At 37.0% G+C, this 12,620-nt stretch overlaps 1 protein-coding gene and 3 long non-coding RNA genes across 4 annotated transcripts; 1 reads left to right on the forward strand and 3 right to left on the reverse strand.

Moving 5' to 3' along the window:
- The first annotated feature begins 39 nt into the window (after positions 1-39).
- LOC130700166 (uncharacterized) lies at positions 40-1,329 on the forward strand. Its single transcript, XR_009003661.2, has 4 exons — positions 40-150; positions 487-568; positions 731-1,210; positions 1,281-1,329. It is a non-coding gene; the product is annotated as an uncharacterized LOC130700166 (long non-coding RNA).
- A 5,830-nt stretch (positions 1,330-7,159) lies between these two features.
- Positions 7,160-8,105, reverse strand: LOC130700164 (uncharacterized). Its single transcript, XR_009003659.2, has 4 exons — positions 7,991-8,105; positions 7,762-7,925; positions 7,615-7,703; positions 7,160-7,550 (listed from the first exon to the last, which is right to left on the reverse strand). It is a non-coding gene; the product is annotated as an uncharacterized LOC130700164 (long non-coding RNA).
- A 1,800-nt stretch (positions 8,106-9,905) lies between these two features.
- LOC130700163 (uncharacterized) lies at positions 9,906-11,172 on the reverse strand. The gene is made up of 4 exons (XR_009003658.2): positions 10,969-11,172; positions 10,626-10,896; positions 10,048-10,510; positions 9,906-9,990 (listed from the first exon to the last, which is right to left on the reverse strand). It is a non-coding gene; the product is annotated as an uncharacterized LOC130700163 (long non-coding RNA).
- A 251-nt stretch (positions 11,173-11,423) lies between these two features.
- LOC130700137 (neurotrophin 1-like) lies at positions 11,424-12,556 on the reverse strand. Its single transcript, XM_057522156.2, has 3 exons — positions 12,426-12,556; positions 12,046-12,336; positions 11,424-11,980 (listed from the first exon to the last, which is right to left on the reverse strand). Exons 1-3 carry the CDS (start codon positions 12,438-12,440, stop codon positions 11,519-11,521), a joined length of 768 nt encoding a protein of 255 aa, XP_057378139.1. The 5' UTR covers positions 12,441-12,556; the 3' UTR covers positions 11,424-11,518.
- Positions 12,557-12,620: the final 64 nt, after the last annotated feature.

Genomic DNA, 12,620 nt, shown 5'->3' on the forward strand with positions numbered 1-12,620 from the left:
CGAATTTCCGCCCACATGTTTCACCGCCAAAGTGAAAGAGGGAGCTGTTGGAGGTTATGAGATACCATGAGGATCAGTATATTTGTCAGAGAGTGTCGTGCTGGCAATTTGTACGGACGTTTTTCTTTCTGGTGAAATCTTAATATGCAGGTACCCTTATATGTAATTATCCTAATTTTATTAGATTAATTAGCTGACTTTCTTACTTAATGTTTATATATCTAAGACTTCCCAACTAAATTTTATTGAAAAGTTTGGTAAATATTTATAATGCATCAATATGTTGATCATAGAATCTCCATAAAAATGATTAAAATCATTGATATTACTTTGTTGCTTGTATGTTACGGAAATTTTAATTACCAAATACTCACTCTTCCGCAGCTTAAAAAAAAATAGATTCTTGAGGCCAACACCACCAGTCTAATAGATGCTAGATCTCAAGTGTTGAAGCATTTGCTGATTAATAATTTTTACAATTGTTAGGGTGCTGAAACATGTTTTGGATTTTGATTGTGTAACCACAATCAATGTTTCATAATGGACTGGGTTCTAATTACATATGTTTGTAAGTCATTAGAACCTGTGTCAAGTTGTATCATCGTTTTGTATCTGGTTTTGATTTGTGATTTTGTGGGATGCTACATTTTTGTATTGCAATTTTATTTGTTGAATTTCTTATTAACGTTTAACGAACTTCGTTACTCTTATGTTTTACATTTTTCATTAGGCAACAATGCAGGTGGGTTTGCTTTCTTCTTAAGTACAGTACCGGGTGTATTCCTGTATTTTTCGCCGCCATTGTGATGGTGGATTCGTCAGGTTTCTTTCGCCTTTTTTTTTTATCGTCGGCTCTGTTAGCGACTTGGTGTGTGTGGCCACTTCCGAGGTGTTTATGCAATTTTTGGAAACTTTCTGTCTGATGTTCACAACGCCTTGCAAATATTCGAGCTGATTTCTATGGAATAGATTTTCAAGATGTTAATGGATCCTAAGTACTTACGTCAAGCAATGTCTCTGTTTCATGAAAGTGTAATCAACTTGCTTTCAGATCTATAGCTAGATGTATAACATATCCATTTTTCCGCTAATTCTCAAATGTATTAAACATTTCGTTTCAGATTTATAAATAAGAGTTGTGTAGTTGTTTCCTACATGGCATTTCCAGGGCTGTTATACTATTGGATGAGAATGGGCATTTGAGTTTCAGGTATGTTTGGTGTTTTGTTTTGGTTTACTTATTTGCTGTGTTCTTGTTTTAAAATAAATTTATCTTATAGATAAAGCATGCTTCATGTGCTGGTGGTGGACTTTGAATGGTTTTCTCAGGTACAGTTTCTTTGCAAGGAAAGTTTTAGAACTTCTATAAAAGCTGAATTCTAAGTATTGTTTGTTTTGTAGATTAGTCTTCATTCCCACACCTAGACTCTTTTCCTCAATCAAACCCTGTACAATGGATTTCTTGGTCTAGTAAGGTAGTTAATAACTAAAATTATTTTGTTACCCAGTCTCTGACTTTCTAGATTGGCACTTAAAAATTTTGGGTAAATAGTAACCGAAGGTGTTTGTGAGCAAATATATTGTTGCGCCTGCGACAAATGGAATGAAAAGGATGAAGGAAGGAAAAGATGAAGAATGGAGGTAGTAACAAGTGTTAATAACCGATTTAAATTTACTGTTTTTTATTATAAATTAATTAAAAAATTTTTAACTATAAAATTTTGTTAATTCGAATAAGTCGATACGATTGTATAATTATTATTGGATAATAATTGTATAATTCATAAACTACAACTTCAGGAAAGTTACTAATTAACACTAACAGAAGTATATCATAGTAAATAACCATATTAATAAATAACCAGATAAATAATTAACTGATGAATAATATATATATCACTAATAATTAATAAACATGTTACATTTGAAATACCCAAATTATTTTAGCATAATACATTGTATATGTGTGAAATATATTACTATTATGTAATTGAATAATAATTGCTTATTCATAAATATATTTATATATGGTGGACTATAATTAGCATAACTACTATCAGCTGTGTCCAATATCCAGCTGTTTTCTTATAATTGCACTGAAATAATGTCAAATACAACATTGCTTTTAGTATTTCTTAGTATTCTGAAGTTGTGGTGTGCAATTGGCTGTAGTGTTAGTCCCCAAAAGTAGTAGAGAAACAACATTTCTTCTTGCTGTTACCTTGTGTAAAATTTAATTTGAAGAAATTATCAATGTTCCAGCCAATCGTGTTTACTTGTTTGTTTTTCAAATGAACAGATGGCTTACTAGCTGGAACACAGAGTATCAACATTTCTTAGGCTGAGAGCAGCATCGGAATATTTGGCTTCATTCAACATGGTTTCACAAAAATTGCCTCTTCTTTTGTTACTATAATAAACAAAATTTAATAAACCATGTACCTAGGGGCCAAAAACTAGATAGACTCTATGCCAACAAACCTGACATGATTTTGATTGTCTAGTCGCACTTGTTGCAGTTTTTTACATAAGAAGAAGCAATCCATTCACCATGGTGGCGGGCCTGACTGAGCTTGAGCAGATAAGTAAACTTTCTTCTTCCAGACCATGTTCTTTTTGGATAATCAAAAGGTTGATCCTGTTTTGAGTCTCTGTTTAAATTTAAACAGGAATTCATCAATACTAACATTTGATTACCCTATACTAGAAACTGTACTGCAAGCCTTTAGTACGCAACAGAAGTATGAAAAGCCAGAAACATTCGATTTTTTTGCTTCCGACTTTTCTAGGAACATGCTAGCAGAATATCAACATCAGATCCGACAGTGACGCAACGCCAGCGGATGCAGCCAAATTTTCGGTGTCGCCAGATGGCCGTAAGTAATTTTGTGGATAAAAAATTACCACAAGAAGCACATACAAAATTGGCAGAAATTTCGATGAAATATGGCAATCCGTTTTACATGAAAAAAAAAAAAAAAAAAATGGCGGAAAAAAAAAATCACACTTTTTTCTCTTTTTTCCACCCGTAGCCATCTACCCGTCGGTTTCGTTATTACAAGTATGTATGCAATTTCAGTTAATTGTATGCCATTTGCATTTAATTGAGCAGCGTGGCTGGAGGAGCAATTGAAAAATGGATAAGATAATAAAACAAAAAAGTGGTAAGTATAAACATTATTATATTGGTTTTCAATTATTAATTATTGTTTATTAGATCAAATAATGAAGCTGCAGGCCCAGTTATTGGAACAACACAAAATATTAGATAACAACGAAGCTAAGGATGGTAGGCCTAATACGTAATGATTCTATTTATTTGCTTTTATTCATTAGTGTTTTGTAGCTCAAAATTTGAGTCTACAAGCTCAGCTAGGGGAAAAGAACAAATTGGAACAAAACAGTTTCCAAACAGTGAAGGAGGTTTTTCAAAACTCATCCCTAACTGAACGTGAGGATGAGTTGGCATTAGGTGAACACAGTCAGGTGCCTAAACTTTCCAAATAAGAATTCCAAATAAGTATAGAATTTTAACAAACAATTATTTATTGTTTAGTTATTCAGTCCACCACCTGACAGTGTGTTAAATTTAAATTCTGTTAGTGCTGCACTAAAAGAATTGTTAGTAATAAGTCCATGCAGCGAAGGAACTGAAGAATTGTGGTACTGTATTTGGGCGGAAAATGGGTGTGGTATGGAAACACTGAAATGGCATGAGTTCAACCTAAAACATGGATTAGGTACTTCCCCGTTCTTTGTCTATCGAAAAAGTATTTTTAATGCTATTATTTTGCATTCACAGAATTTTAGCGGGGGGATCAAGTCAAGTCTGGAAGTGTTACAGGATGGAAGAGTGAGCCTACAGATGAAAAAACACTGAGTGCATTACCGTTAAGGTGTGAGGTAAATTAATAGAGTAATGCAAATTGCATAATGAGAAGTACCATCTTGTGTTAATGAATCCAGTACAACAGCAATCCTTTATAGTTCTGTCACAGCTAGAAGCCTCAAATAATTCTGCTTCTCTGTCTAAAGAACAACTTGTCCTTTATGTTCAGAGTGTTGGGGAAATTGGGTACTTAAATGGCCCTAAAGATGTTTTAATTTTGCTGCCATTGCAGAGATGAACATCATACATGGACTCTTTAGGTATGAAAGGATTTTCTTCAAATAATTTTAAATTTATGACGAAGAATTTCTCCTCCTTTTTGCCAACCAGGTCTAATCAACCAAAAAAAAATTTATCCAATAGGCAAGGATTTTCATGTACTGGGAACACAACTATCAACAATGCAACGTTCTACAGGTGCTAGTTTATCATTCAAGAACCTTATACAATGATGTTAATCTGCAATTTGTATGTCCTTTCCCAAGCTTCCACCAGAAGTTGAATCTATGAGTCATGTAAGTTACATGATCAACAATTGATATGTTTAACGGTGTTGTTTTTCTTTTCTCAATATAGGTTAATAGTAACATTGGATCTGAAAAGATTCTTGGTTGGGGCAAGACACTGAATAAATTGTATTGATTGGATGGATGACATGACATTTCTATACTTGATTCGGATTCCCCAGACGGTATTTGATATTAAAAAAATTGAAGTGCATATCTGGGCTCCCTTCTTTTCTGAAGCCCCGTTTCCCCTTGACTCATAATAAGCCCGTAGGGGGTCATGCCCCTACTGTACGGTATATATAAAAACAACATATACCGAGGTTTGGAGGGCTCTGGCCGGAAAGGGGACGTGGGGTGCCGCTTCGTCCGATGATGTGTTCACGGAGGGTGACGTGGCTGCCCACAAATCCGAACTAAAGGTTAATCGCTCCTGTAAAAATGTTCCAAATCTTCAGCTCTTCTTCCGGCTTCTCTTAGCCAATCACCGGGTAATCTCCCCGGTGGGTCAACAAGGCAGTGTCTCCCCCTGCCTGGGTTGACGGCAACTTTTGAAAGGGCTATTATGCCTTTTTAAAGTTGCAAAAATAATTGTAATGTGCAGAGAATTGTCAATAAAATTTTTTTTATAAGATATTTTTTGCAAAATTTGTTGCTTTCATTGGCTGTGTTAGCTGTGATCACACATTACATTTATCAACTTTTTTTTTTGCTGTGCTTTATTTGTTTTTGTCAATTTCCTGAGCTGTCACTTTTCCACATTATACTCATTTACATTGCTACACTGGGACTCGAACCTCAAACATCTGACATCACAGTCCTGCGCTCTACCACTGAGACATTTGGTACTGTATCCACACTAATCCAAATTTGAAAGCATATGTACGTATGCAGCTTAAACAAGGTCTTTTAGGAAGAAATTATTAACATTGTAACGTTGTCGTTGGCTTAACGGTAAAGCATTGGACGGGTGTACCGATGGTTCAGGGTTCGATTCCCAAAACAGTTGATAGATAAAGTGATAAACATGAAAACAAAATTCATATAAATATGAAGCATTTTATTGTCCCTCCATCCACCCTCAAATCCACCACTAATATTTACATTTTAAAATACAATACAAGACATACATACATACATAACTAACTAACAGGTTGGCTGCCACGCCACTAAATCTACATTAGCTACGTCGCTATCGGAAGGATAGCGACCAAGGGGGACTTGCCCGCTGACAAGTCCGGGCTGACATGATGATGGAGACCGTTGTGGGAACGCACACCCCAGGTCTCCACCACACATCGGGAAAAGGGAGTCCCTATGGTGCGTTGCCTAACAAGCCTTACGGCCAATCTTGGGCAGTGGCAACTGCTCCACCTCATGGCAGATAGGCCATGAGGCAGAACAGCGCGGCCCGTCCCTATACAGCTAAAAAAAAAAGGGGATAAAAGTGGCGTGGCAGCCAGCGTGTTAATTAGCACTACAATTACACACTACAAAATACAAAGATACCATAAAGAACAGGCGATGACGTGGCGATGACGTGGCGACCACGAGGCGACGGGCGAGGCGATGATGGCGCGACAGGTGAAGAGAAGACGTGGCGACGGGCGAGGCGAAGATGGGGCGACGGACGAGGCGAAGACGGGGCGACGGGCGAGGCGAAGACGGGGCGACGGGCGAGGCGAAGACGGGGCGACGGGCGAGGCGAAGACGGGGCGACGGGCGAGGCGAAGACGGGGCGACGGGCGAGGCGAAGACGGGGCGACGGGCGAGGCGAAGACGGGGCGACGGCGACAAAGCGTAGACGTATGTTGAATTGCAAAGTAGAAGGGATGCTGCAAAAATATTGTTTGTTAACCGTTGACAACACTATATAGAGGAACAGACTGCTTCTACCAGATTGAAACTGAAGAGATGATGAGTGGGCAAAGAGTCTAAGAATGACGTGAGGTATCCAATCCATTGATGCATTGTTGGGAATTTTCTTTGCAGACAGCATCCTTTTGAGTTTTAGTTCCACGAACTACAAATAAACGCATGCCAATGTGATACCGATTGACAAAATCTACGTCAAATACCATACTCCACAACACAAAATCCTGCCACTTAATGGGCTACGTAGAAATGATTTGAAACACCACATAGATTGCCCTTCTCACACATAACTGAATGACGTGATGAACAAAGAACAGGTGGCAGAATGATTTCATTGGCATGATAGTATTCCAACTCATATGGCTTGTGTCATTTCTAATTTTTCTTCATGGTCAGTATCCTTTGCTATTAACGTTTCACCAACTACATCTGAAAAACAGAATCATGGCTATTGGATTCTGAATGCCAATTCATTTTTAATACCTCTCAACGCAGTGCAACTGAATAGCATGGTAGAATGTAAAAATAGTAGGTTGCAAATAGCTTTTGGATTTCGTAGCTGGCCAAGCTGATTGCAAATTTTCTCATCGCACAAAAATAATCCACTTGATGTTTCTCACTTCAGAAACACAGAAAATAATAAAAAACTTCCAATACTTTATGTACACACCAATAAATTTGATAAAAATTATCAATGGGAAATTACATTGTTAAGATTTAAGAATTTTCGGGCACGATTATCACTTGTAACACGTAGTTTTTTCACAACACAAAGGCAACGGTAGCGCCATCTGTTATCCTAATTTACAAGCAACGCGGGTTGTATAAACAAATGTTTATTTTCAGATTCAGAGATAACGTCTAGACACATGCCATCAGAAAATCTTTTGAGATCCATATAAAACAGTTTTAAAAAAGGAAGAAAACAGTACTTGCACACATATAACACTAAAGCATATACTTTACGCTGTTTTTCTTGTACTGCCATATACGGTTCTGTCCTCAGAAATTTCATTGAATTCCATGTCAAAACTCTTAGCCAAATTTTTCAAACAAAATATCAGCCTTATTTCATTTTCTACTCAAATCAGAATATAAAAAGCTACACACGATTTTGCTACAAAGTTTAACGAGAACTGCGTAGATCACATTCACTTTTACGTGAAACTTTTAGTATTTTAGTTATTTGGCTTCAAAGGTGCTAAAGTTCGTATTCTTAAGTGGAACGAAGTAGTAAAACAACAGTTATCGAATAGAAGTGGCTATACCGTTTGACGGACCTGAAATAACAAAAATTCTTGTTTGGCAAGCCAATTGTTACCTGTCACTGACGATGATACCTACCGCTTAAACTTGTAATGGATTCCATGTGATTTAAAATTGCCATGACAAAGAATCATTCCGATAATTCATGAAATTTTCCGCTACCAATCCTACCATTCGAAGAAAACGATGTAGTTTCGTTCAGAATAGAAAAAATCATCAAGTTACCCAATGCTAACGACGCACACAGATAGCAATACAGGCGATGGCTTTTTGAAGATTTGTCTTCACTCAAAATCAAGTTTTGCCTCTATATCATCTCTTTTCCTACAGTTTGAAATTGACGCTTATTTGCTGTATGTAGAGTTTTTTTTTCCACGAAACTAAGTGCACTTCAAAGAAGAATTATTTGATTATTTGCAAACTCCTTAGGGAATTTTAATTACCAAATACTCACTGTTTCTTCCCCAGCTTAAAAAAAATAAATAAATAAGATTCATGGGGCCAACACCACCAGTGTAATAGCTGCTAGATCCCAAGTGTTGAAGCCACCTACACATATCCGACAAACCCTAAAGAATGAAAAATGTTTGGTGAGTAAGTCCCAAATGAGGAAAACGCTCAACAAATACTTGTATTTACGTGAACAAATATTCCCAAATAAATGATGTCTTCTTGCCAAATGAGTTTGAACGTGAGTTGCCAGCTGAAAAGGGTATTGCTTCAGTTTTTCATTGTCCATCCAGGAACAGCAGCAAACCCAATTCCTGAAAGAAAAACATAAAATAAAGATTGTTTTTATAATACCACTATGCAAAACCACTTAATAGGGGGGGGGAAATAAATGTTACGATTACAACATTGCTCAAAAGCATTGTCTAGAACTTTAAATGTTTTGTTTTTGTTTCAACTGATGAATCAATCTGCTGGATACACTCTTTTGCGACACTTTTGATGGGAAAACTCAATTCAAGCCCATCACTTTGTCCTCACTGATGACTTATTTCCACTAAAAGCAATAACTTCTTGGCAGAAAGATCTTCAATCCTTCAAACATACCTTACAAAACACTGCAGGAACAAACAACAAACAAATGTAATTCATCCTAAAGTCTTCCCCCAATGAATTTTAATTTAAGTTACGTACTGGTTTTCTTTTTACAAGCTGATTGTTTTAGCTGTCTTGTCCCCAATGTTAAACAGAACCTTGCTTTTTGCTGGATCACCACTATAATAAAACAAATAAAAAAACAAATCTTTCAGCGATTTCACCTATTTACAATAAAAGGAACCCACCAACTTTTTTACATGGTTGGTCGGCGAGAAACATTGCCTTATCCACGTGTCCCTCTTCGACAACACCCTGTGTACTGTTCGTTCCTCAGTGGATAAGTTAATTTCTTTCGAGAAATACGAGAAAAGGAATACTTATTTGCTGTTTTAACTCTATTGCGATTTGGTGATTCACCAAATCTCTGTTTAGAATTATTGATGCTTAACATAGGAACACTTTTATTCTGACCTGCTGTGCTGGTTAAAACAAAAATGAAAGCTCTTTCTGCTCGACTGTTCCGCAGGTCCAACGTCACTGGACGGTTCCAAACGCCACCGCCGACAGGAAGAGAACTGGCATTGCTGCCCGCCTTCGTCTGCATTGTTTCGAAACCAAAAATAAATAAATAAAATAAAAATTTCACAATAAAGGCGTTTCCGACGAGCGAATCTATATAATAATACATATGTAAGTCAATATACAAACATATTTACTCATTTTCTTATTTTGTAACAAAGAATCATGCTGTTTCTGTTTGTCTCATTACCTTTTTGCTCTGCTGTTAATATCAACAGGTGCTTTAAATGTTTTAAACAAGGGAATCATTTACCTACATAGATGCATTGATATCCTTATCTGAGCAAATGTCCTGAATCTTGTAACCCTGTCCAGAATCATCACAAATCTAAAACCGCAACCTCTGAAGCTTAATTAAAATCAAGAATTTAAGGCCAAAAACTGTTGTGAATCCAAGCCAATACTTGGAATCCCATGCCTGTAATTGACAGTCAAGCAAATCACTACACTCATTCAGGCTTTTGGTTCTATTCAATTCCAAACAAAGTAAAAAACAAACAAAATAACCTGGGTGATAGAATACTTTACATCTGCTTACCACTTTTTCCAACGCTTCTTTTTCTTACCAAGTTTTCCCATTAATCAACAAACGCTCCGTAATAATCTGCGTTAAATAATTGCATTACTTGCCGGTTCTACATTTTAGCAAGGAATCCTCGTATTCCCGTATGGACTACTCTAAATCAACGATTTAAGGCATTACACGGAAACTTGTTTAATTTAAATTTACATTACTATGTTACCTCTTGTGCTACATAAATATTGCTTCATGTGACTCCCATCAAGTGATTATTCCACAATAATCCATTGCCAAAGATAACACTGTCACTTTGAAGAAAAGAATGATTATACAGTTTATTTGTGTTTGCTTACAATATGCCTCACCCAGAAGTTCACCCAAAGTTCAGAAACAGGCTAACAGATTTAACCAAGTTATTTACTAACTTTACTTTACTGATGAACCATTGTAAAAGGCTTGAAATTAGCTGAAACATTATCAGCAGCCTAGGAAACTTGGTAATTTTCTGAATAATTATCCAAACGGTAAGCTCTTCAAGCCTTTCAGTTCTAAAACAAGCTTACAATGTCTATTAGAAAAGGTGCCAAGCCACCACCCAACTAGCTTCAATCATGTTTTAAGGAATCGGCGATATCCAGATAAAAATTCTTCAAAGTACATAAATATTGCAATCCATACTAGTTAATCCCCATACTGTAGGGACCTCCAATTTTATCCTAAAAAGACAAAGAACAATACTTTCTTCAGGATGCCTTGTCTGTAGGGGCTAGTAGAATCCCATTAAGTCCAATTTTTGTTCATGAAGTCTATTTCTTGGATTTCAGTCAACTGTTGGATAGAAGAACAGCATAAGATTTTCATAGAACACAAGTGTTATCATGCATCTGAATTAACAATGTATAAAGTCTGATTCCATATGTTAGGAATCTAAGTGATCTGTTACCTTTTTGACTTCTCACTTCTTGCAGCAATAGTAACAATTCTTTTAATCATCAACTGCCAATCCATGGCATTTCGTAAAAATAAATTCCTGGAAAATAGACAACAGAACACATTATTAACCCCATCGTTGGACAAGGATTCCTGTGATCGGGATCAGAGTTTGTGAGAGTTCAGTAAACATTTTTTCAATTTAGCAAGCATAGACTGCCACGAGAGGATTAGGTTAGTTTATTCTTCGAAGTTCTGAAAATTGTTCCTCAGCTCAATAGAACCTGACAACGAGATTAGCATTACTTGAACTATCAAATTTTTTTCATTTCAACAAAAGTACCCTCAAAACATACAGTGAATCATATAAACGTTTTCCATAAAACAGTCCCATTAATTGCCGCGATATTAGTCGCGCTACCATTTTTTCTTTTAAATGGAGCTATAATAAGCAAAATTTAGTTTCAACCACGTGCTGCTCACTTAACGGCCGGCAAAGACAGACAGACTACTTTCTTTTTCTATGGGGTTGTAGCTAAACAGCAAACTCAAAAATTCTAGAAAACCTGCTAACTTAGCATATCATGCCCAGATTGGACTGAGTTTTTTGTTGCAATCAATTGACAACTAGATCGATCATGTCCAAATCGATTAATTGTAATTTTTTTTTGCATATTGACTGCAATCGTTCAGTTTGATCTTCAACTAAAAAAATTGCAATTGAAATAAATGGCTGAAATCGTTAAACACTTAAATGTAACCTGGTTAATTGTAAGCTGCCAAACCGTGCGCGGTAATGAGAAACAGTGGAAACATTAAAGAACCTCTTAGTCATATATTATTCCACTTTCGGGGTTATAATGAAATATTCGTCTTCTTTCAGAGTCAGCAACGTTGGAGTTCCAGTCAAGCGGGTATACGACAGGAGCAAGCTGATGGCAACTTGTAAATGTCAATAAAAAGGCCTCTTTGAGCATTGCAGGGGTCAAAGGAAAGCATACGATGGTAGACGTATTTCTGGACGCACGAACTGCGGTGACAGGGTGCCAGAGTGCGGCACGATGCTCCAGCAAACAAGCACGTTTCAACACGCTGGGTCTGAGTGTAATAGGCTACGTCTTGAACAATGACACGCCATTCACCTTCAACGTTCAAAGCGCGTTTAGGTCGTGCATATATAACGTCGCTAGGGCAGATGTATCCTGCGCCTCCGATCCAGTTGCTCTGGTCGAAGGTTTTTCCGTTGTAGTGAGAATAATCGAATTTGTCTTCTTCGGACGAGCTAACGCCCTCCACTAAATTGTCAGCCGATTGGACGGGGACATCAGCGTATTTCTTCAAAATCAGCGGGTCGTATTCGATGGCATACTATTGATAAAATGCATCGAATAGATTAGTTTGAGTTTGTAAATAATTTGTGGTATCATTTTTACCTGAATTTCTCGAGATGGATATTCGTAGTCACTGAGGCAGAACGTGGCGGACGAGTTGGCGCATCTGGGTGGAGTACGAGGATCACAGTAATAGCTGTCTTTCTTGTAAGAATAGTCGTAACTCGGCTTATATTCAGGGTATGCAGGATAACTGGGTTTGTAGGATGGTTTAGAATACGATGGCTGCGGATATTTGGGCTCGTATTTCGGATAATATTGTGGATCTGCAGCAGGTTCCGCCTTCGGCTCCGGTTCGGCCAATGCGGCAACAATCAGCAAACCAAGTAACATCTGTATATGTAACAAAAAAACAATATGTTAACAAAAGATTCATTTAAATATCATTTAAAATATTAGTCACAACAAAATTTTTAGTTTACCATTTGCAATGCCATCTTTTTAAAAGTGCTGTAGCCTAAACAATTGGCCGCTTATTGTTGCAACTTGATGTTTGCTATTGAAAGTCAAGTTGGAAACTGTTGGCGTTTATCAGTTGCCCCCATCACTATTTATACCCTGTAAAGATATTGGACGTTGTTATCCATTGCTCTGTGCAATACGTTAACTATAGTAAA

Source organism: Daphnia carinata, chromosome 8 (genome assembly GCF_022539665.2).
Source record: "Daphnia carinata strain CSIRO-1 chromosome 8, CSIRO_AGI_Dcar_HiC_V3, whole genome shotgun sequence".
In the NCBI taxonomy this organism is placed as follows: Eukaryota; Metazoa; Arthropoda; class Branchiopoda; order Diplostraca; family Daphniidae; genus Daphnia; species Daphnia carinata.